The sequence below is a fragment of the Capra hircus genome, chromosome 8 (assembly GCF_001704415.2).
Source record: "Capra hircus breed San Clemente chromosome 8, ASM170441v1, whole genome shotgun sequence".
NCBI lineage: Eukaryota > Metazoa > Chordata > Mammalia > Artiodactyla > Bovidae > Capra > Capra hircus.
The window spans coordinates 7,300,265-7,324,656 of NC_030815.1; the positions used below are offsets into that span (position 1 = coordinate 7,300,265).

The 24,392-nt window shown below is 40.5% G+C and overlaps 1 protein-coding gene across 1 annotated transcript; it reads left to right on the forward strand.

Annotated features, from left to right (window-relative positions):
• Positions 13,973–20,237, forward strand: LOC108636589 (beta-defensin 43-like). Its single transcript, XM_018052754.1, has 2 exons — positions 13,973–14,030; positions 20,086–20,237. The coding sequence occupies exons 1-2, from the start codon at positions 13,973–13,975 to the stop codon at positions 20,235–20,237; spliced, it is 210 nt and encodes a 69-aa protein (XP_017908243.1).

Below are 24,392 nucleotides of genomic sequence, written 5' to 3' on the forward strand. Positions count from 1 at the left end.
GATGGCCTTTCCATATTCTGGCAAGTTGTGGAGTTCCCTTTATTGTGGAGTTTCATCACTGTGGGTGGGGTTGGACGGTTGGCTTGTCAAGGTTTCCTGGTTAGGGAAGCTTGTGTCAGAGTTCTGATGGGTGGGGCTGGATTTCTTCTCTCTGGAGTGCAATGAAGTGTCCAGTGATGAGTTATGAGATGTCAGTGGGTTTGGTGTGACTGGGAAGCTTGTATATTGAAGCTCAGGGCTATGTTCCTGTGTTGCTGGAGAATTTGCGTGGTATGTCTTGCTCTGGAACTTGTTGGCCCTTGGGTGGTGCTTGGTTTCAGTGTAGGTGTGGAGGCATTTGATGAGCTCCTATTGATTAATGTTCCCTGGAGTCAGGAGTTCTATGGTGTTCTCAGAATTTGGACTTAAGGCTCCTGCCTCTGGTTTTCAGTCTTATTTTTACAGTAGCCACAAGACTTCTCCCTCTATACAGCACCGTTGATAGAAGATCTAGGTTAAAGATGAAAATTTTCTCCACAGTGAAGGACACCCAGAGAGGTTCACAGAGTTACATGGAGAAGAGAAGTAGGAGGAGGGAGATAGAGGTGACCAGGATGAGATGAGGGGGAAAAAAAAGAGGAGAGAGCAAGCCAGCCAGTAATCACTTCCCTATGTGCTCTCCACAGTCTGGATCCCTCAGAGATGTTCACAGAGTTACACAGAGAAGAGAAGAGAGAGGAAGGAGATAGAGGTGACCAGGAGGATAAAGGGGGGAATCAAAAGGAGAGAGACAGATCCTGCCAGTAATCAGTTCCCTAAGTGTTCTCCACTGTCCAGAACACACAAAGAGATTCACAGAATTGGGTAGAGAAGAGAAAGGGGAGGGAGGAGATAGAGGCAACCTGGTGGAGAAAAAGGAGAGTCCAAAGTGGAAGAGAGCAGTCAAGCCAGTAATCTCTCTCCCTAGTAAAAATGGGTACTGAAGATTGGTTTTCTTAAAGGTACAAAATTGATAACAAATACCCAAAAGCAAAGATTAAAAATCAAGAGTAGAGGTTGGATTTTCAAAAATTTAATATTAAAGAAAAAAAGTCACAAAAATTATAAGATATATATATATATGAAGTTGGCTTTAAAAATAGGGTCTTTTTTTTTTGCAAAGTAATAGTAGGTTATCAATGCATGATACTGGATGCTTGGGGCTGGTGCCCTGGGATGACCCAGAGGGATGGTATGGGAAGGGAGGAGGGAGGGGGGTTCAGGATGGGGAACACGTGTATACCTGTGGCAGATACATGTTGATGTATGGCAAAACCAACAAAATATTGTAAAGTAATTAACCTCCAATTAAAATAAATAAATTTATATTTTTTAAAAATGAAAATTAAAGGAGTAATAGAGGATTTAAAAATATAAATTTTTTTTAAAAAATTAAAGAATAATAATAGTAAAAATATATCTAAGACTTTGGTGTTGTTGTGGACAGTGTGGGGTCATTTTTCAGATAGTTCCTTGATTTGGCTTATACTTCTCAAGATCTATAGGCCCCTTCCTATGTAGTCAGTGCTAACTACAAGGTTTTAATCTATTGCACCTGTCACATCCAAGGCGGTTCCCTCTGTTTGTTTTAGCTTCTTCTGTTTGCTAGTCTCTTCAGTGTCTAATTTCTGCCCTGACACAAGGGGGCAGTGGTGGACACTTTTTTAGGCTCACTTGTTCAGTCGTCCTGTCGGGAGGGAGGAACACTGCAAACAAATATCACTGGTGTGTCCTCGCTCGGCCACACTGGGTTTGCCCCCCACTCACGGCGTGTGTGCTTTCCCAGTCTACACTGCTTATACTCTAGGTTGCTCTGCCAGGAACTGTCTGAGGGCGGCCCTGAGTTGTATGCACTTCCCAGGTCTAGGCCGCTCAGGTTCAGGTACTCAGATACTCCACAAAGGTGCAGACTTGGTTGGGCCTGCGTTTTCTGCCCTTCCCTGGTGGCTCAGATATTAAAGCGTCTGCCTGCAATGCAGGAGACCGAAATTTGATCCCTGGGTCGGGAAGATCCCCTGGAGAAGGAAATGGCAACCCACTCTAGTATTCTTGCCTGGAGAGTCCCATGGACGGAGGAACCTGGTGGGCTACAGTCCACGGGGTCGCAAAGAGTCAGACACGATTGAGCGGCTTCACTTTATTTCACTTTCAGGTCCGAGCAGCTCAGGTGACCAGGTGCTTGGCGAGCGTGCTTACTGCACAGCTTAGTGCCTCCCCTGTCCCTGCCGCTGTTTTCTGGGTGTACAATTGGTGCACCTTCTCAGGCGCATGTTGACAGTTCAGAATCCCAAGAAGTCTTGTTTAGCAATGAAGCCTGCTCGCAGTAAGGTAGATGATGTCTCTCTGGAGCCGCGATTGCCCCCTTCCAGCTCTGGCTGCCCTCGCCTGCCTGTCTCCAGAAGGAAGTGGGCCAGTCCGCAGCTGGCTAGCTCTGCTCAGTCCTTTGTTCTGTGAGCAGCCTGGCAGTGTCTTAGGTTAGGGCTTTTCGCGAGGTAGCTATCCCACAGTCTGGTTTGCTATCTCAAGTTAGTTCCCTCAGATTGCCCTCGGGGCATTACTCTAAGCAATCTGGTCCTTACTCTAAGCAATGCAGCCGGCGCCTCCCTGCCCAGCCCCGGCTTGCTAGTGGCAGGTGCAGGCGTTTGCGCTGCTTCCCCACTGGGAGTTACCGTTGGGCAAGCAATCTGTGGGGTTTAATTATTTATCTATTTTTCCTCCCAGTTATGTTGCCCTCTGTGGTTCCAAGGCTCGCCACAGACTTGCCAGTGAGAGTGTTTCCTGGTGTTTGGAAACCTCTCTTTTTTAAGACTCCCTTCCCTGGAGAGGATCTCTGTCCCTATCTCTTTTGTCTCTCTTTTTATCTTTTCTATTTTTCCTACCGCCTTTCGAAGACAATGGGCTGCTTTTCTAGGAGCCTGATATCCTCTGCCGGCATTCAGAAGTTGTTTTGTGGAATTTACTCAGAGTTCAAATGTTCCTTTGATGAATCTGTGGGGGAGAAAGTGGTCTCCCCGTCCTATTCCTCCACCATCTTAGGAACGCCTCCTACATTGATTTTAAAAGTTTAAAACTTTTGCCTTGATCTTAGAGGTATGAAAATGATTGTTATACCTATGCTTTATCTGTTTCAGGATTCCATCACTATGGAATGTCATGTTGGCCTCCTTAACATTCATTTTGAAGATGAGAAACATTCCAACTTTAACTGCTACATGTCTCTGACAATCAAAAAATTATCTATGCCAATTTTTGAAAACACCTATTTCTACTACCATCCTCAAACACTAAGCTGTATAAATTTCTTCCACATATACAAAGTACTACCATGCTCCAAGAGCTCCAGTATCATGACATCACCATATATGTGCATGCATGCATGCATGCTAAGTCCCTTCAGTCATGTCTGACTCTTTGCAACCCTATGGGCTGTAGCCCACTAGGCTCCTCTGTCCATGAGATTCTCCAGCCAAGAATACTGGAGTGCATTGCCATGCCCTCCTCCAGGGGATCTTCCCAAACCAGGGATCAAACCTGAGTCTCTTATGTCTCCTCCTGTGTTGGCAGGCAGGTTCTTTACCACTAGCACCACCTGGGAAGCACCACCATATATTGGGGATTATTAAAACAGTCTTTGAAACACTATAAGACTATTGTCCTAAAGGTTTTGGGAAACACTTACACATAATTATTTCTTTAGGTTGAATGGCAAGAGAAATTCCTGTAGAATCATACTTCATCCTGTGAAACTGCTTGGAATTATTTTCTTATATTATGGTTTAGTTACTAGCCAGAATTACTTAGACTCATCATTGCTAATCACTTTAGGGCCAAGTTTTTACTCCTCTCATAATAAGTATGGAGACAACAATAGTAAAGGGTGCCTTATTTTTCAATCATCTGTTGTACTCACTGTCTCCTTTTGTCTCACCTCAAGCAATGAATCCAGGCATTGATTGGTAACACCAGTTATAGTAACACAGAATGATAAACATGCTGCAAAATTTCACCAGTGCCCAAAAGCCTACTTCACAGTCTAGGAAAGAAAGGTATTTCTGGTAGTCAAAGTTTACCTGCTTGTGGTCATTCCATTACCTGGCTGACAGAGACTTTATCATCTTCAGCATGTGGCTTCCAGTGTAACAGAGGTCATCTTTACCCCACTAAATATGAAGGGACAAAGAACATGCCAGAACACACATAGAAGTTTCTTATGGTCCAGCCCTGGAAGGGATACTAATCACTTCTGTTCTCATCTCCTGACTGGAACTCAGTAGCATAGCCTTGCCGAACTGCATGGAAGAGTAGGATGTATGATCTAATTATGAGCCCCAAGAAAAATTCAATGTCAATTTTCTTAATAGCTAGCAAGGGGTATCTGCTATAGACATACATTGTCAAGTCCCAAACCCTTACAAGACAAGCAGAGAAGATTAAATAGTAGTACCCATATGGAAGAATGGTTTTAAAACATTTATGATATAAATATATTAGGTAAAAACTCAAATTAAATAATATAGGATGTAGAAGTAGTTAAAATTACAACATTCCTAAATTTCAAGTTCTTGTTATATTGGCAGAAAATTAAGAAAATGAAAATCACATATTATTTATTTATATTAACTAAGTGGAAACTTTGTTTTTTATTTAGATTAAGTAAACTTGGGAAGAGAAAACATAACTGAAACTAAATTGACGTTCCTGCATAGTGATTACATTTGTAGAACATATTTTTTCAGATTTAATATTGACTTTGTTGGGATTTCCTTGGTGATCCAGTGGCTAGGACTCTGAGCTCCCAAATGCAGGGGGCACAGGATCTGTTTCAGGGAAATAGATCCCATATGCTACAACTGAAGACCCAGCATACTGCAACCAACATGTGGCACAGCCAAATAAATAAAATAAATAATATTTAATAATGACTTTGTTGATTCTTATATGCAGGAAATTTTAAGAGGAGGGGAATAATATTCTACTAGAAATAGTATCTTGCTACACTGAATTATATAACATCATAAAGAATGAGCCAAGCAAAAAACAAAACCTTTTTTACATACTGTCAACAAAAGGAGATAAATATATTTTATATACCTATATTATAGGAGTTACTTAGAATAGTCAAAATCATAAAGACAGAATGTATAATGTAATCATCAGGACTAAGGGTAGGTAGGGAAGAATGAGGAGTTATTCTTTAGGAGGTTTATTTTCACCTTTATTTCAAATTTACACAATGAAAAGAGTTATGGAGATATCTTCATAACAATATAAATGGATTTAATACCACTGAACTATATGCATAAAAATGGTTATGATGGTATGTTTTTATGTTATGTATATTTTAACACAATTTCAAAAATTAGGGAAAGGAAAAATCCCAAAGGATAAGCACACAAAGAAGAAAAAAATGATTCATTTGGATATTAAAGCAAGGGCAAAACTCCTAAATAACATTAGCAAAGTTAGCCACTCAGTTACTATATTGAAAGCCCAGTGTGTTATGACCAAGAAAGAGTTTGTCCTTGAAACACAAGATGACTGAAGTTTATTAAGACAACTATTGATGAATGAATGTCAAAATTTTAAAGGAGAGAAATCTCTGATCATCTCAAAATGTATTGAAATAGCAGTTGATAGAACTCAGCATATGTTCCTTTAACAAAAGCATTAATCAGACAGAGATAGAAGGAAGCTTCTTTAAGTTGCTGAAAGCATAAATGACATGAGCTGCCAGGGTGCAGCCATGTTACTCCCTGGCATTATCACTGTCAAAGGTGTCACCTTGACACCTGCAGACCTGCCTGGTATTTGGGGCTCCATTCCTGTGTTCAGTTCAGTTCAGTTCAGTCTCTCAGTTCTGTCTGACTCTTTGTGATTCCATGGACTGCAGGAATTCCTGCAGTCTTCCCTGCAGGAATGCCAGTCTTCCCTGTCCATCACCAATTCCCAGAGCTTGCTCAAACTCATGTCCATCAAGTCGGTGATACCATCCAAACACCTCATCCTCTGTCAGCCCCTTCTGTTCCTGTCTTCAGTCTTTCCCAGCATCAGGGTCTTTTCCAAGGATTCATGTCTTCACATTAGGTGCCCAAAGTATTGGAGCTTGAACTTCAGCATCAGTCCTTCCAATGAATATTCAGGACTGATTTCCTTTAGGATGGACTGGTTGGATATCCTTGCAGTCCAAAGGACTCTCAAGAGTCTTCTCCAACACCACAGTTCAAAAGCATCAATTCTTCAGTGCTCAGCTTTCTTTATGGTTCAAGCCTCACATCCATACATGACTACTGGAAAAACCATAGCTTTGGCCAGACAGACCATGGTCAGCAAAGCAATGTCTCTGCTTTTAAATATGCTATCTAGGTTTGTCATAACTTTTCTTCCAAGGAGCAAGCAGCTTTTTATTTCATGACTGCAGTCACCATCTGCAGTGATTTTGGAGCCCAAGAAAATAAAGGCTCTCACTGTTTCCAATGTTTCCCCATCTATTTGCCATGACGTGATGGGACCAGAAACAATGATCTTAATTTTTTGAATGCTGAGTTTTAAGCCAGATTTTTCACTCTCCTCTTTCACTCTCATCAAGAGGCTCTTTAGTTCCTCTTCACTTTCTGCCAGTAGGGTGGTCTCATCAGTATATCTGAGGTTACTGATATTTCTCCCTACAATCCTGATTCTGGCTTGTGCTTCATCCAGCCCAACATTTCACATGATGTACTCTGCACATAAGTTAAATAAGCAGGGTGATGATATACAGCCTTGACATACTCCTTTCCCTATCTGGAACCATTCCGTTATGCCAGGTCTTGTTCTAAATGTTGCTTCTTGACCTGCATACAGATTTCTCAGGAGGCAGGTCAGGTGCTCTGGTATTCCCATTTCTTTAAGAATTTTCCACAGTTTGTTGTGATCCACACAATCAATGATTTGGTGTAGTCAGTAAAGGAGAAATAGATGCTTTTCTGGAACTCTCTTGTTTTCTTGATGATCCAGCGGATGTTGGCAATTTGATCTCTGGTTCCTCTGCCTTTTCTAAATCCAGCTTGAACATCTGGAAGTTCCCAGTTCATGTACTGTTGAAGCCTAGCCTGGAGAAATTTAAGCATTACTTTACTAGCATGTGAGATGAGTGCAATTGTGCACTAGTTTGAGCATTCTTTGACATTGCCTTTCTTTGGATTGGAATGAAAACTGACCTTTTCCAGTCTGTGGCTACTGCTGAGTTTTCCAAATTTGCTGGCACATTGAGTGCAACACTTTCACAGCATCATCTTTTAGGATTTAGCTCACAATTCCTGTGAGCTAGCCTTAATCCTCACTGTTGGTTTAGCTTAGCAATTGGGATTGGTTTCTTAAAAAAGAGAAAACATTGGCTGTGGTTAACGCTTCAGTTATGTAGTTCCTAGAATTAAACACAGAGCCATTTTAAATCTCTGATGGGAATCATATCATATCAAGGTCATTGTTCTGTCTGCTTGAGACATTCCTTGGGCATTTATTGCAAATAATTTTGAACTGTCTAATTGGGAAAACTACAAACCTTAATTTTACCTTTCCCTTCTTCTGAAAACTCTTTATCTGCCAATTCTTTTGTTTAGAAGAGTACATGCATTTTTTTCTCTTTAGTGTATGCTTTTACCTGCACACACATATGAAAATGCAAAAACCATAGATGGGGGTGTGCTCAGAAAATAGACCACAGTTTGTGGGCAGGCAGAAATCATAAACGTGAGCTATACCACCACCTTCTGCAAAACCAAAGAGAGGTTTCCAGCAGCCAGCCTGACAAGCTATAAGAGAAGCCCCTCTGTAAGAATCAGAGAAGACATAAAAATTTGAGCATTCTACCAAAAGAGAAAGCAAGAAGGTAGAAAAACTTTGCCAATACAAAGACCAAGAGAAAAAAACTGAAGTTAATAACAACACAAACAGAACACCCCATCTGAAGGTAACCAGCAAAGATCTAAGGAGGTGTTTGCTGCTTCACGCATGTAGGAAGGAAGGAGGGAAAGAAGCAGAAAAGCATCTGAGAGGGCAGTAAAGGGACACCATCCCTCCTGGCTGCTTCAGGACTTGAGCTGGATTATCTGCAGCACACAAGCCTCTGGGAGTTCCCCACCTAAGGCTCTTTCCCACCAGGATCACCTACACACCTCCCACCACACTGCAACCAGACCCATGCGCTTGCTCCCATGTTCTCAGTGGCAAGAGCAGGTCCAGCGATTACAGTGCTCACAGAAATGCAGACCAGCACAAACTGGAGCTTTAGCACCACCTTTTGGAAAGCAAAAGCAGGTCTCCAGCAGCCAGCCTGGTGAGCAGTTTAAAAAAAAAGAGAGAGAGAGAAAATATAAAGGTTTTACTATTCTGCCACAAGAGGGAGCAGGAAGCGTGGACATGTTTGCCCATAAAAATCCTAGACAACCCCAGACACAGCTGCACCAATGAACAGTTCCCATCTCAAGACAACTGGTATATTTCTAAAATAATTAAGGAAATATGTCATCACCAAAAAGAAAATGATAGTTCAACAACCAAGCTCACATCCATGGAATATTATGGTCTGTGTGTGTGTGTGTGTTATCGCTCAGTCATGTCCAACCCTATGAACTGTAGCCCATGAGGCTCCTCTGTCCCTGGAATTCTCCAGGCAAGAATACTGGAGTGGGTTGCCATTCCCTTCTCCAGGGTATCTCCCTGACCCAGGGGTCAAACCCAGGTCTCCTGCATTTCAGGTAGATTCTTTACTGTCTGAGTGATTCAGATGATAAAAAATTCAAAATAGCTGTTTTGAAATCAGGCATCCCCATGTTCATATTGTAACCAAGCAGTGCTCTATGGGGTCTTCCCCGGACAGACTCTACTGTGTTCTCTACCTGTCTTGTTCATAGACTTTAGTCTCCCAGGCCTCCCCTTGGTGACAAAAGGTTTGCTCAAGAGTTAATGATTAGGAGAATGTGAACATGTCGGAACAAAAAACTGCAATTTGGCCAAGAAAACTAGTAACAATTTAAACAATAGATCAGCCACACAGCAATCACAGAATCATTAGTTCTACCCTGAAGGACATGGATATCTGTGTGTATCTGACACACATTCCTGAGTTGTTTTGCAGATACTAAAACCTCCACCAGATGAATGTGACCTGGACTTAACAACTTAGATATGATGAATATAGTATATTGTATGAGAAATTAGATTATAAAAGGCTATGTGTTTCATTTTGGGTTTAATCTCTCATTCTTTCTGAGATCACCTGCTGTTAGGCTGCTGCTACTGCTGCTAAGTTGCTTTAGTCGTGTCCGACTCTGTGCGACCCCATAGACAGCAGCCCACCAGGCTCCGCCGTCCCTGGGATTCTCCAGGCAAGAACACTGGAGTGGGTTGCCATTTCCTTCTCCAATGCATGAAAGTGAAAAGTGAAAGTGAAGTTGCTTAGTCATGTCCGACTCTTCATGACCCCATGGACTGCAGCCCACCAGGCTCCCCCGTCCATGGGATTTGCCAGGCAAGAGTACTGGAGTGGGGTGCCATTGCCTTCTCCGGCTGTTAGGCTAGACAGCTGCAGAGCCATAAGAAGTTCTACGGGGAGGCTCATGTGGCAAGGGACTGAGGTGTGCCAACAACCATGTGACTAAGTTTAGAAAGAGACCTGTCCCAGCCTTCAAAGGAACATGCAAGCCCAGTGACAGCCTTTTCTGCAACCTCAGGAGAGACTCTGAGCCAAAGGCACCCAGCTAAGCCACACCCAGATTCCTGACCCACAGAAATGGCGAGGCAGCAAACATTTGTTGGTTTAAGCCACTACATCTTGGGATATTTGTCATGTAGTGACATACAACTGATATGTTTCCTTGTGATCTATCTATGTTGTGACCACTCTATTTAATAAAAGGTGTTGAGTAGCTATCTAGCTTATTCTATCATCTAAATTCCTCTCACAAAACAGAAATTATCTAGTCCTTGAAGATTGTGTATAAAGTCTAGCATCCTTTGAATATGAAAGGACAGAACCTCAACTACTTGCAGTTTTATTTTATTGGCCAACATTCAGTTCAGTCGCTCAGTCGACTCTCCATGAATCGCAGCACGCCAGGCCTCCCTGTCCATCACCATCTCCCGGAGTTCACTCAGACTCACATCCATCGAGTCAGCGATGCCCCAGCCATCTAATCCTCTGTCATCCCCTTCTCCTCCTGCCCCCAATCCCTCCCAGCATCAGAGTCTTTTCCAATGAGTCAACTCTTCTCATGAGGTGGCCAAAGTACTGGAGTTTCACCTTTAGCATCATCCCTTCCAAAGAAATCCCAGGGTTGATCTCCTTCAGAATGGGTTGGTCGGATCTCCTTGCAGTCCAAGGGACTCTCAAGAGTCCTCCAACACCACAGTTCAAAAGCATTGATTCTTTGGCTCTCAGCCTTCTTCACAGTCCAACTCTCACATCCATACATGACCACAGGAAAAACCATAGCCTTGACTAGACAGATCTTAGTCAGCACAAGTAATGTCTCTGCTTCTGAATATACTATCTAGGTTGGTCATAACTTTCCTTCCAAGGAGTAAGCGTCTTTTAATTTCATGGCTGCACTCACCATCTGCAGTGATTTGGGAGCCCTAAAAAATAAAGTCTGGCACTGTTTCCACTGTTTCCCCATCTATTTCCCATGAAGTGATGGGACCAGATGCCATGATCTTTGTTTTCTGAATGTTGAGCTTTAGGCAACTTTTTCACTCTCCTCTTTCACTTTCATCAAGAGGCTTTTTAGTTCCTCTTCACTTTCTGCCATAAGCGTGGTATCATCTGCTACTGACATATAATTCCCTACAAGTGTCCATTTCATTCAGATATTTGGTATAGGGAGTTCATTGTATTCTATAATAATATTTAAACTCTTCTCTACATGTTATTTTAACTGACTGCTGCTGCTGCTGACTGACTAGAAGTAACCAAAATAGTAATGAATGGTCTTTTAGGTGGTAGAATAATGCAATATGTTTATTATCATCTTAATAATTTTATGAGTTTTCCAATTTTAAAATAAAAATGTAATATTTAGGAATCAGAATAAAAACATAAATACATATAGTATATAGGTATCTATGTACATATTTATATGTATATGTATTATATATATATTTGATTTTATACAGAGGAAAATTTGTTAGTGATTTACCAAAAGTATATTCAGTACAAAGAGATATCAGAAATCTTCAGGGTAAGAAGTAAATGAAAAGAACTGGAAATAGAGAACATATTATTATTTTCCTGAGACAAAAGGGGAAAAGTTAGAGTTTCACATAAAAAGTAAACTAAAGAAAGGAAGGTTACTGTATCTGTTGCTTTTAAAGCCCAGGAACTTGCTTTAAATAATAAGCTTTCAATACTACTGAGTACAGAAAAGGAAGATAAACAATGAACCCTTGATTATAAAGTATCTGAATATCTACTGTCCTTCTGGAGAGCTAAATTCAATAATAAAACTCAATAATTCCTAAGTCTAATTTATTATCTCATGGTAAATTAACTCCTTTCTCCTGCTGTGACAGTCTGTACTTTGATAGCTTGATAGCTGATTTTCTTCTGTGTTCTTCTAAGGAAAGGCCTTTGTCAAAGTGCTTTCTCTTTCTGTGCCAACGCCCTTAGCAATCTGGTGATAAGCCTCCTTTCAACACTCACTGGTGCCCACCAATCCACCCCCAGAATGTAATGAACTGTCTTCTGACCTTCCTTTTGATGATGTCCCTGACTACCAACCCATGGATCACTCAGTGTTCTTGGGCTTCCTGGGCAGCCTTCCAAGCCCATCCCCTGGCTCCAAATCTTTTTGGACGAGAAACAAATTTTATAGAAAATGACAAAATATCATTGAAGATTCACCCTTAGTGTTCCATTAGGGAACTCAATGATTTGTGTTCATAAATGTGATTCCTTTGCCATGTAAACTATGCTTTCAAAGCCTTTCACGATTGGAGGGGCTAAAGATTCCCAGCCAGTCAGATTTGAGTAAATGGAATAGTCATCAGTAACCAGCATACCCCCCTGACCTGAACAATGCCTCCATGAGTTTTTAGGGTGCTGATAGGTGCCTGTCCCCAGGCGCCACTGTCACAGCAACTTCAGAGGAGAAAAAATCCTGAGCCCAGGCTTAGGAGAAGCCATCCCCAGAGCTTTTGGCCCCTTCACTGGCCCCCCTAGGCTAAGGCCTGTGAAACTGGCCTCTTCCAGGACCTCAATCCCTCTCTCTCCACCAATCCTCCCTCCCTAATTTAGTTCCTGATGTCATTTTTCAAGGCCTCCATAGCCATGGAGGACCTGCTCAGATAGTGTGACTACATACTTCATTAGGAGTAGAAGGGGTATCCAGAGGAAGCCATGGAAGAAAGGAGCTTCCTTTTGGACACTGACAACCAGAAGGAAGTTACTCAATGTCTCAATGTAGAGTAAAAGCATCTAAGAAATTCAGTTGAGGTCAGTTCAGTTCAGTCACTCAGTCGTGTCCGACTGTTTGCAACCCCGTGAATCGCATCACACCAGGCCTCCCTGTCCATCACTATCTCCCGGAGTTCACTCAGACTCACGTCCATTGAGTCAGTGATGCCATCCAGCCATCTCATCCTCGGTCGTCCCCTTCTCCTCCTGCCCCCAATCCCTCCCAGCATCAGAGTCTTTTCCAATGAGTCAACTCTTCACATGAGGTGGTCAAAGTACTGGAGTGTCAGCTTTAGCATCGTTCCTTCCAAAGAAATCCCAGGGCTGATCTCCTTCAGAATGGACTGGTTGGATCTCCTTGCAGTCCAAGGGATTCTCAAGAGTCTTCTCCAACACCACACTTCAAAAGCATCAATTCTTCGGCACTCAGCTTTCCTCACAGTCCAACTCTCACATCCATACATGACCACTGGAAAAGCCATAGCCTTGACTAGACGGACCTTTGTTGGCAAAGTAATGTCTAAGGAATTATGAAGACCAAATTAGATCATGAATGTGAATGCACTCTGCAGCTTCTAAAGCTGGCATTCTTATTCATGTTTTCTTTAACCATTCCCTAGGTCATCCACACTACTCCAAGTTTCCTCTGTGCTCATTCCCTAGAGTCTGCAAGGTAACTGCTAGAGAAGGAAATGGGAACCCACACCAGTATTCTTGCCTGGAAAGTTCCATGGACAGAGGAGCCTGGCAGGCTACAGTCCATGGGGTCACAAAGAGTCAGACACGACTGAAAATGCACACACGCAAGGTAATTGTGCCACTTTGTCAGACACATGCTCAGACTGCATTGCCATTGTCATTCCTGAACTATTTGCTTTCCCAAATGCACCTCAGTCCCTTTCTTCCTTTTTGGTCTCCCTCACATTGCATATGACAGTGATGTATAACAATGTGCGTTCACTAAGATTCTAGATATAAAAATAAGCTGATCTCTTTAGTTGGCTGGGCAAAGAGACAATCAAACATAAGCTTCTGTATATCTCACAAGCCTGTGTATGGTTTCAAAAACAATTCCATTGCTGAAGTCTGCTAACATACATTCCTCAAAATATTTTAAAAAAAAAAAGTAGGTATGTTATTATAGCTAGTGTTTCTCTTATTGTATTACTGGGGAAACATATTGGATGTTTTTACTCTATAAATGTTGCCTTAACCTCCAGGAACCATTAGACAATGATTTTTCAACAGAGTGTCCCCTTCTCCCTTTATCGTGGCTGCCGTTTCTCTGTAAGAGTTGTACATTCTTCTGTCACGGCCCACACCCTGCCGACACTTGACAAATGTCCTGTGGATGACTGATGGTCATGTCCATTGCATGGCAGCTCCTGATACGAAGGCTCATTGGAATGCAGAAATGTTCTCGCCACTGAAAGGTTCAATAATCATACAGCAACTCACTTCTTGAGTACTGAATGTAGAAAGAAGTTTTCTCCATCCCAGCTACAGATTCTCTCTTATTCAACTATGAAGATCTTGCTTTCCCTCCTTGGGGTTCTTGCCTTACTGTCCATAGTTCCTCAAGGTAAGATGGAAACCTTTCATTCCAAAGTTATGAAAATATAAGTGAAAGAGAATACAAGGTCTTTCAAGAGTTTGAAAATAAATTAGAAAAAGAGCAGATTGTACCATATAACAAAGAATGGGAGAGTAGTGGAGAGCTGGTGGTTAGGGCAACAGCTGTAAGGTGGTACCCTCCAGTGATTTAACCCATAAACTCTTACTTGAAGATTGTGTTTGATCTAAAGAAGGTGAAAGGAGGTTAGAGAACAGAGGAAATTTGGGGAACTGGAAAAAATGGAAAATGAGTGGAGATTAGAAGGGCCCAGGTGAAGAGGAGGCTGCTCCATTATAATCTGTGGTTTACACAACACTCCGATCACTGATCTAGGTAAGGGCTTACTTGGAAATTACTTTATGTATGGTGGGACTTAAGATTCCATCTTAACACTTAACCAAGTAACCAATTACAGGGCCCACTTATTGAATAATCAATCTAACCCTCCCAAATTAACTTTAAAATCCATCAATACTATGTGTTAAATATATATTAATCATTGGGCTTATCACCAGGTTTTACATTACTATCAATTGACATCTTTTATGATGCACTTACTACTTTAAGATCATCTTTTAATTCCTAAAGAAATTCAAGAAATTCAAGATTTCCTTTATTGTTCTTATTTCTTTTATGAGATAAAATTCATTCTTTTAAAGTGTACCACTTATGTGGTTTTCTGTATATTCCTAAAGTTATTCAACCATCATCTCTATCCAATTCCAGAACATTCCATGACTCCAAAAAAGAAACTCCATATTCATTAGCAGTCATTCACCATCTTCCTCCTCCCCTCAGACCCTGGCAACTATTAATCTGCTTTCTGTTTCTATCCATTTACCTATTCTGGATATTTAACATAGTCAGATAACATGTAACACTTTGTGTCTGTTTTCTTTTACTTAGCAACAGGTTTTTCAAAATGTATCGATATTGCAGCATGCATCAGTACTTAATCTTTTTCAACTGATAAATAGTATTATAGTAGATGGATATACCTTTTATTCATCCAGTCATCAGTTGATGGACATTTGGGTTGTTTCTAGTCTGGATCTTTTATCAATGATGTTGCTCTGAACATTTACATCCAAGCTTTTATGTGGATGTATTTTTAATTCTCTTGGAAATATACCTGTGTTTTATGGTTACACTGTTTAAATTTCTGAGGAACTGTCAAACTATTTTTCATAGCTTCACTATTTTAAAATCCCACCAGCAGTGCCTAAGGATTCCAATTTCTTCACATAGTCACCAACAGTTGTTATTGTCTGTTTCTTTTATTATAGTCATCCTAGTTAGTATTAAGTGAAATCTCATTGTAGTTTTAATTTGCATTTAATTTGCAACATTAATGATGTTGAGCATCTTTTAAGTGTTTTATTGACCATGTGTATATTTCTCTACTCAAATTCTTTACTTATTTCTTAATTTAGTTGTTTTTCACTAGTCTGTTCTTCATATACTTTTGACATTAAACCTTTAGCAGATGAAGGTTTGCAAATATTCTCTCCCATTCTTTAAGCTGTTTCTTCTTAAATATATATATATTTGACTGACATTGCTGTATCACTGAATATGCTTCCAGGCTCGAGTTAGAAACAACTCAGACTCACTTACCTCTGTAGGCAGATGACATGATCTTATATGTAGAAACCCTAAGATACCATCAAAAACTTAGAACTAGTATAAAAATTCAATAAGTTACAGAAAACAAAATCAATAAGCAAAAACCAGTTGCATTTCTACATATTAACAACACACTATTCAAAAGAGAAATTATGAAACCAATCTCATTTATAACAGCATCAAAAGAACAAAGTACTGAGGAATACAACTTAACCCAAGAGGTAAAAGACTTGTACACTGAAAACTACAAAATATTGATGAAAGAAATTAAAGAAGACGCAAATAAAAGGCTATCCCCTATTTAGCAGCTGAAAGAATTAATACTGCTAAAATGTTCATAAAACCTAAAGCAAATAATAAATTCAGTAAAATCCCTGTGAAAATCCCGATGTTATTTTTCACAGAAATAGAAAAAAAAATTTAGGACAGCTTTTTAAAACTTTTAAACAGCTGAAAATTTTTTTTAAAGAAAAGAAAGAGAGAAGGAAGAAAGAATGAGCCCTAAAATTCTTATGCAGCCACAAAATTCCCTGAATAGCAAAGCAATTTTGAGCAAGAAGGACAAAGCTGCTGACATAGTAATTCATGGCTTCAAAATATATTACAAAGCTATAAAAATTGTAAAAGTATGGTACTGGCATAAATACAGATATGGAAGGACTTCCCTGGTGGGCCAGTGGCTAAGACTGCACTCCCAATGCAGGGGGCCTGAATTCCATCCCTGGTCAGGGAACTAGATCCCACATGCTGCAACTAATGATCTGGCATGCCGCAATGAAAATCAAAGATCCTGCATGCTGCAACTAAGACCTGGTATAGCCAAATAAATAATTTTTTTAAAAAAAAGACATGTAGAAAAGTGGAAGAGAATAGAGACCTCAGAAATAACCACCACCCCCCAAAACACAGAGGGAACTGATATTCAACAAGAGTACTAAGACTACACAATGGAGAAAGGAGAGTCTCTTCAACCAATGATGTTAGGAAAACTGGATAGCCATATGCAGAGAACATTTATAGAAAAAAATCAATTCAAAATAGATTAAAGATTTAAACAGGAGACCTGAAACTGTAAAATCTCTAGAAGAAAACATTAAGGAAGAGCTTCATGACACTGGTCTTTGCAATGATTTATTGGATATGCACAAGCACCAAAGGCAAAATGAGATAAGTAGGACCACATGAAACTAAACAGCTTCTGCAGAGCAAAACAAACAATCAACAGAGTTGAAGGACAACCTAAGGAATAAGAGAAAATATCTGCAAGCCCTATACTCAATGCTGCTGCTAAGTCACTTCAGTCACGTCCGACTCTGTGTGACCCCATAGACAGCAGCCCACCAGGCTCCCCCATCCCTGGGATTCTCCAGGCAAGAACACTGGAGTGGGTTGCTATTTCCTTCTCCATTGCGTGAAAGCGAAAAGTGAAAGTGAAGTCACTCAGTCGTGTCTGACTTGTAGCAAAACCATGGACTGCAGCCTACCAGGCTCCTCCATCCATGGGATTTTCCAGGCAAGAGTACTGGAGTGGGGTGCCATTGCAATAAGGGTTTGCAAATTCCTTGCAGAACATATGAGGAGCTCACACAACTCAATAGCCCAAATAATAATAAAGCAATTAGAAATGGGCAAGGGACCTGAACAGATATTTTTCCAGAAAAGATATACAAATAGCCAAAAAGAATACAAAAAGGTGTTCAAAGTCACTTATCATCAGAGAAATGCAAATCAAACCCACAATGAGATATCACCTCACACCTGTTAAAATAGCTATTATCATAATAATAATGATAAGTATTGGTAGATATATAAAGAGAAACATTGTACACTTTTGCAGAAATATAAATTGAAAAAGTAATTATGAAAAAATATGAATGCTCCTTTAAAAATTAGAACTAGAAACCACCATAAGATCCAGCTATTCCACTTCTGAGTATATATTCAAAAAACGATATTGAATAGAGATGCTGAGGAGATAAGTGTACTCCCATGTTCAATGCAGTATTATTCACACTAGCCAAGATAAGGAAACAACCAAAGTGTCTTGTCAATGTATGAATGGGTAAAGAAAATGTCTTATGTGTGTGTGTGTGTGTGTGTGTGTGTAGTCATACCACAGAATATTATTCAGCCTTACAAAGAAGGAAACTATACCATTTGCATTGACATGAACAAATGTCCTGAAGGACATTATGCTAAGTCAAGTAAGTGAGACACAGAAGGATCAGTACTGTGTGATCTCATTTATGTGTGGAACATAAAAAGTAAAAGTCAAAGAAGTAGCAAGTAAAATGGTGGATGCCAAGGGCTGGAGGGTCAGGGAAGGAAACGGAGAGATGTTAGGGTACAAACTTCCAGTTATAAAATGAACAAGTTCCAGAGACTTGATGTACAATATGGCGACTATAGTTAATAAAAATAGTTAATATAATGTATTATACACTTGAAATTTGCTGAGAGCAGATCTCAAGTGATCTTACAATAAAAGAGGATGATGCATGAAGTGTTGGATATGTTAATTATCTTGCGGTGGTATCAAGTCAATATACGTTATTACATAATATTGCATTGTATACCCTAAATGTATACAATTTTTATCAATCATTCCTCAATAAAAGTGAAAAACATATACACACACATAAGAAGAAAATGTGATATATATATATATATATATGATAAATTCAGCATTAAAAAAGAAGGAAATCCTGCCATTTGTGACAACATGGGTGGACCTGGAGGGTACTATGCTAAATGAAATGTCAAACACAAAAAGACAAATACTGTGTGATCTCACTTATATGCGGAATCCAAAAATGGCACACTCATACTAACAGGGCCTGACGGGTGGAAGAAACCGGGAGACATTGGTCAAAAGCTACAAAGTTTCATTTATGCAAGAACAGAAAAGTTCTGAAGTTCTACTACACACAGTACCCACAGTTAACAATACAGAATTGTATACTTGGATTTTTCAGTCTAGATCTTATGCTAAGTATTCTTACCACAAGTAATAATAACAACAATAATAATAATAGAGGAAGTGAGAGGAAATTTTCATATGTGATTAAAGTGTCTTATGATCTTGATAGTAGTGATGATTTCACAGGTGTAAAGTGATAAAGTGAAGACGCTCAAGTGTAAATAGTCACCAAACTTACTGAGTTGTGTACATTTCAACTCAACAATGAAAAAGATATATAACTACAGTGTCACCAACATACAACCCCCATTATTAATGAATGTAGTCACTGGGAATCAGAAGCTGCTATTATCTCCAAAAGATAGACAACCAGACATTAAGGGCATCCTGATAAAACACACACACACACAATCACCACCACCAGCTGCAGTACAGCCAGCTAAAGGAATCAAACATGAGTCTGGTCAAGCGTCTGAATTCAGTTGCCAATTTGCTGAAAATGCAGAGGACACAGGATCATGCTGATTTCTCTAAGAGTATGCAATCAGAAAAACATAAACTGTAGGAAACACTACAGGTTAAACACCCCAAGTTCTTCAAGATAAGAACCGGAAGAAAACTATAAAAAATGGATTTGGGAAAAATCTGTAGGTTTAGAAGGAATATCAAAAATTATAAAAAGAAAAAACTAAATTACAGTATATAGGGATGAAATTCAAGTACTGACACTATTTTTAAGTAAGGAAATGAATGCAAGTGATTCCTATAAAACTGAGGCTTCCTTGGGGTAAAGGGATAGATTGAAACACCTAAGATCCAGAACTAGAAACCAGGGTGAGAGGTCATGGCATGTGGGACCCTGTGCAGGTCTCAGAAACCTCCTCAGTAAAGGAGGCAACGGCTCTGAGCTTAAACCACTGGAAAATGGAAACCAAGACCCAACTTCCCCATCCCATTCTCATTCTCAGTTGATGATTTGTTTTTTCACCAAGACAGGAAAAGCAGCAAGTGACAAAATCCCCATTTCCCCACCACCATGAACCCTTACCTAATTTTATCTCACCCTGCCTTCTAAACTTCACACTCCGACCTAAGGCCAACCCCTTCACCTGTACATGAGATTTCATCCCCACTCACTTTCAGACACTTCACTTCTAAAAGTAAACACCCTTTCCTGAATCATGAATCCCCACACTTAAATGGATCATTAATTTTAGCATAGCCAAAAATATGCTGTGACAGTTCTTATCAGAAACGCTGCCCGTTTTCAGCCTCAGCTCACTAACTACTCTAGAGAAGAAACTCTCATTTATCTTTATTCAGTACTGCCAGTTTTCTCTTCACCATTCTTTTTTTTTGTCATTTTTTCTGGAAAGTTCTTTATTGTTGTTGTTTTATTATGAAACACTTCAAATATTAAAGTGCTCAAATATTAAAATATACAAACACACAATACAGTGTTTTCTCTTTTTAAAGCCAGAAGCCTCATTTTTCAGGAAGGATGTCCTCCAGGATACTATAACTGCAGAATGAAGTGCAATGTTAATGAATATGCAGTTAGATACTGTGCTGACTGGACCATCTGCTGCAAAGAGAAGAAAAAATTTAAGGAAAAAAAGAAGTGGTGAAAAGTCTAACTCCATCTTCTTCAGAAATCTGAAGATGTTTAAAACTCCCTTGTCTATATAAGCATAATTAATATGATGGATAAAGGAAACTCATGGTAATTATATATGTAGATGGTCAAGTTAAAGTAAATATTTCATAAAAGCTCACACTGTTTTCACGTGTGCACTTTTTCATTAATTTCCTCAACTTATATCCACCACATTGTTATTTCATCTATAGTACGTATACCAGCCCCACCAGTTTCAAACTATTTGACCTTGGATAAGTTCTCTAGTCTCTCTCTATCCTGTTTTCTTATCTATACAATGGGATAACCGTGGTACCTACATCATAGTGTTGTGAAAATTACATGAATTGTGTGTATATGTGTGTGTGTGTGTTCAGTCATGTTCAACTCTCTGTGACCCCGTGGACTGTAGCCTGCCAGGCTCCTCTGTCGGTAGAATTTCCCAAGCAAGACTACTGTTGCATGGATGTGCTAAATTTGTGAAATTTGTTAAGAGGGTGATTTATGATTTTTACATTTTTCTGAGTACATGGTATATTTCAAAAAAAGTTTTTAGGAAAATTTTAATAGGAAAAATTAACAAAGAATAAAAATATTGAAGACAAGGAATTCGACTAAGAGATTATTTCCATGGGAGAGACAATGAACTCCTCTAAATAAAGAGAAATACAGCCAACACAGAAATATTGATAGGCTAAAGCCATCATTTTAATGGGATGGTACATCTCAGAAGGTCCTCAGAGGAAGTCAGCAGGAACCTCAGATACAACTATTTCCCAACCATTGAAGGCAAATCCCTTTTATCAATGCAGCAAAGCATTGTCACGTCACAGAATACATGATATATTTCACTTTTATAACATGATTTCCTGCAAATACCTTTCGTTCGCCAGCATGTGTTAAAGAATCTTCTTATGAATGCATTTGCTCCACTTTTAACTGCCAACAAAAACAGAATTAAACACGCAGGGTCATAACGCCTTGGATAAGACTGAAGACTACACTTTACAACTTTCTAATGGTAAATTGAACAGGCTCCAAAGACCCCAGTCATGTTACGGTTGGGTGTCCCTTTTTCAGTTGCTGTTCAGTTATTTCCCAGAGATGTATTATGAGTCACTAGGTTCCACAGTCCCAACGCATGTGAATCACTCATCAACTATAGACAGGTAACAGGGCCCAGCAGATTTGCTTGGAACTATTTGCAATGGAAAACATTTAGACCCCAGGAGTCTGTCAAGGCCCCATGGCAAGAGACAGGCAGGATCTCGAACAGATAACAGTCTGATTATCAAGTGTCATTTAAAGAAGGAAAGATCACCGATACAGAAGTACAGAAGCCCCTGGTTCTAGGCCTGCTTCTCATTGACTTTTTCCTGCATGCCTGACTGCCTGCCCAGGCTTAATCACAAAGTAGTGGAAAGTCTTGGTGGCTGGTGAGTGTGAATGGGTCTGGAGGACCTGGCGCCTAGATTTCAATCAGTGAGTAGTCTTTCTCCTCACCTCAAGACCTGGGTGCCTCTGGAGGCTGAGGGATCAGGAGTGGTAGGCAGGCAGCTTAAGAGGGTGAGAGTGGCTCTGAGTCATCCTACTGAATTCCCCACTCTTGTGTATTCAACCTTACCAGTCTCTCCACCCAGCCTGCCCAAGGGCCTTTGTAGTGTAAAAGTAACCAATGTGGTCTGACCAATGGCCACTGGCAAGTGAATTTGCCTTTCACAAGCCCATTATCCCTGGGGCACTCCCTGGGGACAAAGGAGTCCAGGGGAGACATCATGAGTCCAAAGGTCCTGCCATCCAGAACAATGACGGAAATCCCACAATTCTCATTGCCTCTCGAATACTTACCTATGGCCCTTAAATGATACCTTTAGAATGTGAAGCTTTCAGACAAAGGGTAAAAGCTCTCTGCTGACTTTAGCAAACCACAAGCAAAGTTGTTGACTCGCCACTTCAGTGACTTAAGTGGACCCTTCTCAGTACCAAGTTCCTGATTTCTTTCCATAGGACACAAATTTTGACCCCTCAAACCAATGTTCCATATGCTCCTATCATGCTTTAAAGTTAATATATTTGAACAACTTGCTCAATTGATTGATTCTGACCAGCATCAAATTTGCCTTGGTTTCTAACTGACTTCGAAGTGCAAGTTCTAAGAGTCCTAGAGGAACAGTCCCTCCCCCACCCGCTATGTATACTCGAAAGGTCTCATGCTTTTGCTCTGCCAACGCCATCAGTTCAGTTCCCCCACAAAACTCACAGATTCCCTAGACCAAAATCCAGAACTAATGTCTTCTTTGAAACTGCTATGTGTCCCTAGCATCTTATCTCTGTTCCCTGGAACAGCCTGGAGCATCCATCTCTGCCTCTCTGTTTCAAGTTTCTTCATCCAAGTCCAGCTTCCTCCTCACTCTTGTAGGACCTCGTACCCTCTTTCCCTTGATGGTTCATAATTCCACAGGGAAGAGATTCCGTTTTACCTGGTGGAACATAGGAGAGCAAGACAAGGACCACAAGGACCAAGAGTATGCTCCTCATAGCTGAACCAATCAGCAAAGGGACAGCTGAGAGCAGGGCAGAGTCACTCTATATGTAGGTCTTGAGCAATAGTGAGCTGCGTGACTAGTGAACCTTTTAGGAACAAGAACATCTACTTGCTCCACTGAACAGTTCAATCAAATAAAGGTCTGTCTTTGAACATAATGTCTCACCATTAAAATACACTTCTTGAGTACCACTTGCAAAGTGCATAACTTAGGACTGTGGGAACAGCCCTGATGGCCTGGTAGGATGTTACGTAGGTTTCTTTGTATCCTCACTGTACATTCATTTAACAAATGCCTATAGTATACAGAGAACGGTAAGGCTACCTTACCTAGCTGACAGTGTGTTTTTGATAGCTGTCTTCAATCTCTCACCTTGAAAAAAAGAAATGCCAGGTAGCTATCACTCTTTGTTTTAAAATGCAAAGAACATGAAGCTTGGGTAGAAAAAAGGACTTTCTCGAGTTTATACGTATCACAAATGGCAGCAACACAACCTACATGGCTCATGCATAGAGAATAATTAAGAATGGCCCAGCCCAGTTCTCATCTGGCTGCAATCTATTTAGGGAAATCAGAGCTCCCCACAGAGCAGGGCAAAGTCCTATAACACCATCAACATGAGTCTTCCATGCTGGGCAATGTGGGATATACAAAGAATTTGTGTTAGAACTCTTGCTTTGAAGGACTGAAGATCAAGAGTGCCTGACAGTTTACAGTGCATTTGAAGCTTTACAAAACCTTCATCTGACCTTATATAAATACAGAACCCAGAATCAGGCAAGCCAAGTTCAGATCTGGACTCAGCTTGATGAGCTTTCAGTAAGGCACTTGCTTTGCGTTTCCAAATGTCAGCTCTCTCCCCTGTAAAACAGGCTGTACACCATTGATGCTTCCTATTACAGAGGCTTGTGGTGGGGCCAAGCAAAGCAATTCTTGTAAACTGTCCTTTGTAAAATGTACACTTCAAGGATGGTTAGACCCAGAGAACAGCAGAAGACATTTAAAGCTAGAGAAGAAAAAAACTAGAGATGGGAGAAATAGGGCTCCTCTAACAGGAGAGCAAAAGAACCAGGACAGGAACAAACTCTTCCATCACTCGCTCCTGTGTGCTTTTCACGTCCATGAAAATTTATAGACAGGTACCACTTTGGCTTCATGCATTCCGGCTTCAGGAAGTGTGTGATATGATTTTGATTACAGAGCTGGGGAAGACTCCTCAAAAGAACTGCAGAACAAAAAAAAATATGTAAAGAAAATTCATGCAAGACACAGATTTGGGGAAATGACCAAGTGAGCATGGATGCACTTTCCAGCCTGGAGCAAGTGCAGCCAGAAATACATTCATGCGCCCCATCTGGCTCTGATCTCCTCTTCTCTAGCCAAGCTTCTTGGCCTCTAACTCTACTCTTGCTGCCATGCCCTGCAGAACCCCAGCTCCTGCTGCTTTACACCTTCTCCCAGCACATGTTTCCACCTGTATTCCAGCGAAATGCTGGCTTGTCCTCTGAAGGGTACGGCCTCCCAGGAGCTTCTGGTGACGAGTCATTCATCTGCTGAGGCTCCACGCACCATGGAACAGGCAAGGAGCATTTGTCGTAAGA

Excerpts from the sequence above, each read along its gene's own strand:
- LOC108636589 (XM_018052754.1), top strand. The coding sequence starts at position 13,973 with ATGAAGATCTTGCTTTCCCTCCTTGGGGTTCTTGCCTTACTGTCCATA. Across the intron at positions 14,031-20,085 it reads ACTGTCCATAGTTCCTCAAG|CCAGAAGCCTCATTTTTCAG; the intron begins GTAAGATGGAAA and ends CTCTTTTTAAAG.